The sequence below is a fragment of the Mesocricetus auratus genome, unplaced genomic scaffold, assembly GCF_017639785.1.
Source record: "Mesocricetus auratus isolate SY011 unplaced genomic scaffold, BCM_Maur_2.0 Super-Scaffold_100003, whole genome shotgun sequence".
Lineage (NCBI taxonomy): Eukaryota > Metazoa > Chordata > Mammalia > Rodentia > Cricetidae > Mesocricetus > Mesocricetus auratus.
The window spans coordinates 76,560,147-76,567,480 of NW_024429188.1; the positions used below are offsets into that span (position 1 = coordinate 76,560,147).

The 7,334-nt window shown below is 44.8% G+C and overlaps 1 protein-coding gene across 1 annotated transcript in view; it reads right to left on the reverse strand.

Annotated features, from left to right (window-relative positions):
- Morc4 (MORC family CW-type zinc finger 4) overlaps positions 1 to 3,853 on the reverse strand; it is a 57,300-nt gene extending 53,447 nt beyond the window's left edge. The window contains exons 1-2 of the mRNA XM_005076697.4: positions 3,484 to 3,853; positions 3,281 to 3,353 (exon numbers count right to left, since the gene is read on the reverse strand). Coding sequence (XP_005076754.1) covers positions 3,281 to 3,353; positions 3,484 to 3,585 — 175 coding nt within the window. The 5' untranslated portion in view covers positions 3,586 to 3,853. The remainder of the gene's footprint in view (positions 1 to 3,280; positions 3,354 to 3,483) is intronic.
- Between the last annotated feature and the right edge of the window lie 3,481 nt (positions 3,854 to 7,334).

Below are 7,334 nucleotides of genomic sequence, written 5' to 3' on the forward strand. Positions count from 1 at the left end.
ATTAAAAAAGTTCTGTAACTGAGGACTCGTACCTCATCAGAACCTGGCAGTGGTGGCCGCAGGGAAGGAGGAGCGTAACAAATAGTTCAGTGACAAGAGAAATAAAGAATGGGGGAGTGCTTTGAAATAGTGTTTCATGAGCTTCCTATTTGTTCCTGCTCCAGTACATGGATATTTGCAAGGTTGCAAGGGACAGGCTATTGCACTATAAGGCAACTTGCAAGTGGGTAGAAGTATAAAAGCAAGGTCATCATCTTTGGTCACAGGGCTACTCTTACACACACACACACACACACACACACACACACACACACACCACAGTTTCTACATTCAAATGGCAAGTATGATTGGAGTTGTAGCTGAGTGGAATACTTGCCTGATATGTGGGAAACTATGAGTATGATTCCTACTTAAAAAGTTATTTTTTATGGGGCTGAAGAGATGGCTCAGTGGTTAAGATCAATTGCTGCTCTTGCAGAGAATCCTGGCTTAGTTCCCAGTACCCACATGGTGGTCCATAACTGTCTACAATTCCAGTTCCAGGAGATCTGACACTCTCTTCTAGCCTCTTTGGGCACCGCCCTCATGCATGTGGTGCACTTACATACATGGTAAAACACCCATATACATAAAAAATTAATCTTTTTTTAAAAGCTAGTTTTAATCCATCTGTCTTTCTGCCCTATACACCCCCAGTTTCTGTTACATCTTGCTTTTTCTACTCTCATAATCATTTTTAATGTACAGGGTTTATTCCCTCTCATATGTATTATTATTATAACAACCTTTAAAATTCACATCTCTCTTCTACAACTCCACTTCTGTAAGATCGGCCATCCTGAAGCAGAGCTCTAATCCCCAATTCCCGTTGTCAGGCTAGCAGTTCAAATATCAAGCCTCCCAGTCACATCCTGGTTCCAGCTCACCTTTCTAACCTCATTTCCTATTTGGAAGTTGAAGTAAAATGACCCCTGTTTGTGCCCTGAACCTGCCACTTACTAGACATGTGACCTTAGAAATGGACACTATCTACAAACCTCTGTTTACTCATCTTTGAAAGAAAACAAAATAGCACTCGTTTCCATGGACAAATCCACAAGGACATTTTGGAAAGCTCTTTGTAAACGCTTTAGAAGTGTATAGTTTCCATTGTCTTTGAACTCAGAGCTCTAATTCAATTCACGGACCTAGAAGATATTCTTCATGCTTTTGCTCATCATTTGTTCCTTGTGAGTGGAATTATCCCCCCACTCACCATATCCACACGTCCCAACCCTTCAAATCTCTGCTCAAATGTCCCCTCCTCCATGAAGCATTTTCTGAGCCCTCTGCTCCTGATAAACTTAAGCCATTCCCCCTCTGTCTGTACCCCTATAGCACCTGTGTACGTCTCTTTTCAGACATCACTTTCAACATGGTTGCTACAGAAATTGTAAACCTTCTCACACGTTTTGTCACACCTATTAATAATGTGTACCTGCGTTATATCCATTTTCCTATCTCGGTGACTTTGTGCATAGTGGATGCTTAATACATGTTTATCAAATGAGAGTTTCCCTAAAAATTAATTTGGAAGTAGAGAAAACTGTTGAAGGAAAACCAAAATGAAAGTTTTGGATCACCAGTCAGCACTCTGATGTTCCTTTTCCCTATTAGTATTTGTGACTCAGTGTTTTTTTTAAATCCATATATATATATATATATGTATATATATGTGTGTGTATTATACACATATTTGAATTAATAATAGTAATCTTAGGCCAGGTCTATAATTTTTTAAAAATCATATAGTGAGTTGAGTGTAGTGGCGAATGACTGTAATCCTAGCATTACAGGGCAGACACAGACAGATCTCTGTGTGCTGAAGGCTAGCCTGATCTAACTGATCTACACAGCAAATTTCAGGTCAGCTGGGCTACATAGTGAGACCGTGTCTCAAAAACCAAACAGAAAGAAAAAAGAAAAGAAAATCATATAAAGTCATTGATGTAGCTTTAGTGGCAGAGCACTCGATTAGCATTCATGAAACTCTGAGGTTCAGTTCCTAGTACTACCAAAAGGGGGGAGAACAAAATAATGTATTTCAAAATTACAAATTGAAAATATTGTTAAGTTTCCTCTCTTCTGTCTTTTGAAAATAAGCTACATGCACATAGATCTCATTCCACTATTCGAAGGTTCACTGTAGAACAAGTGAAAACCCTAAAATAATCGCTGCAGCCTGGAAATTCAAACTGTATCAATGCTACTTTCCTCCTGAACTTTCAAGATTGCAATCAGCAACCTAGTATATAGCATTTTGGGCTACAGCCAAGCAAATCATCAAAAATTCTCCATCACCTTCCAAATAACTCTTCTTGCTCTTCCTGTCGCTCGCTAACATCATTACAGAAACAAGTCTCATGGCATGGCCACAGCGAGGGCTTACGTACCCAGTGGGGTTCATTCGCATAGCTTTGAACGCATTTTCAAGATTTTTGTTCTGTGCTAACTAACCCCATAAATCTGCCTCCCTTCTTTCGGCTTTTGAAATATTTATAACGTGCTTGCTCTGTGTGCTGCTGAATTTTGTGCAGAACTGCTTTTCTTCTTCGCTTTTTGAACAGCACATTACTGCAGAAGCTGATGCAAGTCAGCTCCAAGGAAGGAATCAACTGGAAATGCTTTTTAACCAAGCCCTGGTGCACCCAGAGGTTAAGTCCTTAAGTCCTCCCGGTTCATTCCAGCGGTGTGAGGGCGCTCGTGGACTACGGACCCAGCTCTCTGCAGTCTCAGGGAGCCAAATGCACTCGTGTCATCATCTCTTAAGAGATGTCCCATCATTCCTAGACTTTGTCTCTAAAGTTAAAGAAGTCGTTTCCAGATCTTTCCAACGACTGTACACGGTCCTCTGCACTGTTCCTTTGCCAGCTTGGGGCCCTCTGTCGGCCGCCGTCCGCCGTCGAACTCGGCTGCCTCGGGGCCCGATATTTTTATGCATTGCTTTTTGATTATTAACTAAGAATCCTAAAGTGACTGCAACATCACGAACCAGACAGAACAAGGGTGCAGGAACCCCACCAATCTCTCCATACACACCTCGCTTCCTGGGCTTTACGGACGAGATCTAGTCCCACCCCCCCAACCACCACCCGAGAGAACACGGTGGCCGAGGCCCCCCAGCCCGCCCCGAGCGGACCCGCCCCACGCGCCTCGTGCATTCCTGTCGCGTCCACCGCACCACGCTGGCACTGCTGCCCCAGGCTAGCGACCCGCGGCCCGGCCAGCCCTCGCCACTCACCTAACAGCTCCGCGATGGCACTGAAGGGTCGCGTGTGACTGCTGGAGTTGCTCTGGAGGTAGCGGGGGCTCATCTGGGGGCGAGAGAAGGTCCCGTCCCGCGTGAGGCCTCGGCCCACCGGGCCCACCCCGCGCGCTCCCCGCATCCCGAGGACCCGCTCACGCTCGCGCGAGTCCGTCCCCTCGGGGGGCCCCCCGACCTACCGTGCTCAGGCGGATCCCGAAGGCCTGCGGGACGCTGCCCGCCCGGGCCAGTCCGCCGCCCGGTGCGCCAGGGCCCGCGGGGGCCCCTCGGTACAGAAGCATTTTTTTGGCCGCCAGGATCCTCGCTTGCCGCTGCCGGACCCTTCGGCCGGCTGTCCCGCACTAGATCGCGCTGTCCCCCGACTCGCAGCTGGCGGTGGCCGTCCTGGACTGGCCCTCCCTGGTTCCCACTCGCAGCTGGCAGAGGCGGGGCGCACTGCAGCCACCTGTCCCCAGCGGGAGGGGTGAAGCCGGAGGAGCCCAGCGTCCGCCCCGCCTTGTCAGCACCTCTCCTGACCCACCGACTGCCGGGGCTGCCCCACGGCCGTACAGAAATATGGCGATCTCCTGACAGACGCTCCTCCATCCCCGCCCCTAATTAATTCTTGGCGTTTGCCATAGGCCAGGCGGCCGAGCGGGAAAAGCGCGAGGGGAGGGGGGATGGCGGTGCGTGGGGAGGGGCGGGAATGTGGCAAGAGGAGGGAGAACGTGCATGGGATTTCTGGAGTCCCACTTAGGCTGCATGACTAACAGGCAGGATAAGACAAGCCTTTCATGTTCGAAGGACTACAGTTTTGCTATCTGGGAAGATAGCAGATTGGAGCTAAAGGAAATCATTCCAATAGCTACTTCGAAAGTGTATGGAAGCACCCGGAACTTTCTAGAATGCAATTGGCAAACTGCCTACCAGTCCTTCAAGCATTCAGTTTCTCCCCGTATAAACTGCAAAATAGGGGACTGGATGAGTTGCAGAATGTGCATCAATTAACATGCAACTTTGAGTGTTTGCATGATTGTGGTTGCACAGTCCACACACCGCTTGTGTTGTTCCACAGGACACGCAACACTTGCGTTTGAAGGCCAGATACTGAAATCCATCTGGTGTCTCTGAGGCTGGGGTTACAGGCTCGCACTACCATGCTTATGCTTACACAACAAGCACTTTACCCCCTGAGCCATCATCCCAGCCCCGAAGGAATGTGAGATCTTTAGTTTTAAAAGTTTTTATTACTGCACTTAATTCTTTTGTGTGTGTTTGTGTATCTGTGCATGCCCATGGGGAGATCAGCGCACAATTGCAGGAGTAGGTCATGTGGGTTTAGGGGTCAAACTCAGGTTGTCAGGCCTCCTGGTGGCATGCACCACTGAGGCATTTCACCCCGTCCAAAATCAACTTTTAAAGGACATGCCTATGGTAGATGGATGTGCATTTGCACGTGCCATATTGATCAAACGAGGATGGTTAGCATGTTGGCTTCATATATTTATTTTTTTTATGTAGTGTTAGAGTCAAACTCAGGCCTTAGAAGCCACACCAGACCAACACGACCAAGTTGCATGTCTCATTTCTTTTTCTGCATGTGCGTACGTGTGTGTGGGGGGGTGGGAGCCATACATTGTGTGTCTTTTAAAGTTACTCTCCACTTTCTTTTGTATCTGAAGCTCACCAATTTAGCTAGACTGTCTAGCCAGTGAGCCCCAGAAATCTATCCCTGACTACCCCTGACTATCACTGGGGTTATAGACACTCTCACGCGGGTGCTGTGGATCTAAACTCCGGTCCTCAGGCTTGTATGGCAAGTGCTTTACCAACGAAACCACTTCTCCAGCCTCTCTTTGTGTGTGTACATGTGTATATGTGTTCATGTGGGGAGGTTTCCTGTGTGTGTGTGTGTGTGTGTGTGTGTGTGTGTGTGTCAGAGGTCAACTTCACCTTTTTTTTGAGACAGTGTCTTTTGGTGGCCTAGAATTCCCTACGTGTAGGATGACTAGCCAGTGATCTGCCTGTTTCTGTCTCCCCGTGGTAGGATTACAAGAGAACACCAACTCTGGCTTTTTTAGAGCATGAGTTCTAGGGATTGAACTTAGATCCTTGCACAGCAAGCACTTTCTTAACTGAACTGTTTCAACAGACCCCTTTGTTTTCGAGACAGACTCAGCTCAGGCAGTCTCTATCTCTCGATCTTCCTTCCTCAGCCTGTGCTTGGACAGAGGGGAGAGCCACCATACCCAGCACTACGTCTATCTTTTGTTTGTGATGAAAACATTTTTCAAGTCTAGCTATGTAGAAATTTATAATACTTTATTGTTCACTACAGACTCCTTATTGTTTGGTGGCATAGCAAAACTTCCTCCTTCTAACTACATACCTGCTGCCCAACTTCTGCCAATGAGTGCCTCTCTCAACTACCTCCCAGTTTACCATTGTTTGACATTTAGGTTGAATGTAAATTTAGCTATTGTGACTAGTACTGCAATAAGCATGGAAGGGCAGATGTCTCCTCCATAGTGATTTGATTTCCTTTAGATATGTACCCAACTTTGGGATTTCTAGATTATGTGGTAATACTGTGTTTAAAGTCTTTGAGGAAGCTCAATATACTTTTCTCCTAATGTGGATACTAATTTGCATTCCCACCATCAGCTAATAAAGATTTCATTTTCTCCACCTTCATGCCATCAATTGTGTTCTTTGTCATTTTGTTGTTCTAACTGGAGTAAGGTGTCATCTCATTGTGATTTGCATTTGCATTTTAGTTATACTGAGATTTTTTGTGTGCATGTGTACTGAGATTGGATGTGGGCCATCACACCTCATCACACTACCGCTGAACGATCTATATCCAGCATCATTTTTACCTTTTATTTTGAGAGAGGGTCTCACTGAAGTGCCCAGGCTGACCTTGAAATTACTTTGTAGCCCAAGTAGCATGTGGTCATCCTTCCTTGGTATTCCAAGTAGCTGGGGTGGCAGGCCTGTGTCATTTAAATGGCTTTTTATGTCTTTTTTTTTGAGAAATTGACTTCCCCCTACAAGTATCAGGAAACTGGGTAAGAGGTTATATACATAGTAAACAATTGCTGGGGAAGAGGCAGTTCTTTAATGGTATAAAAATGTGCAAGTTGCCCAGAGCACTCTGGTGATGCAGGACTTTTGTAAGTAGTCACCCATGCTGGGGTAAGGCCTTTTGGAGAAGCAGCTGCCTGAGTCACCCATGTTCCTCTAAGTAGTCCCTCACCCATGACCCTGTAAGTAACACCCCCAAAAGTCAATGATTCACCAAACTGGATTTGAATGGGATCATTTCTTCAATCTGCTCTTGTTCTCTCTATCTCGCACAAATAGAAAAAGATTCCACAAATAAAGGCATGCAACACTGTGTAACATGATACCTTTTATTGGGTAATCAAGTATATATGTATGCATTTCCATATAGATCTACATACAACATATATATGTATCCAGTCAACTCAATGGCCATGGGGGACTGGTTTCAGGCACCAAATTCCATGTTTGCTCAAGTTCCTTGCATAAAATGGTGTAGCAATTGCATATAACCTACCCTTATTTTCTCATACACTTTAAATAATCTCTAGGTTAATTTTACTATGTAAAAATGTAAATGCTGTGTAAATCATTGTTGTGATGTATTGTTTAGAAAAATGACAAGGAAAAAATTGTACCCATTAACTTCAGAAATATGTTTAAGCTGGGGTTGTTTAAATATATGTATTATAGTTAATAAAATATATGTATGTAATAAAATATATAAATATATGTATAGATGCAGAACCCATACACACAAAGAGCACATTGTAGACACACAATAAAAATAATATATAATTCCTTGTATTTGTCTTTTTTAAACTTATCTTTTTCTTTACACTTCCAAAGTATGCAAAATATAGACAACAAAATAATTAATCGCTGTTCACACATTGCCTTGGTGAAGAAACAATTAAACTCATACAGCTACACATACATACTCATAAATGAAACAAATAATTCTTTTAAAATGTCTGTGTTAGAG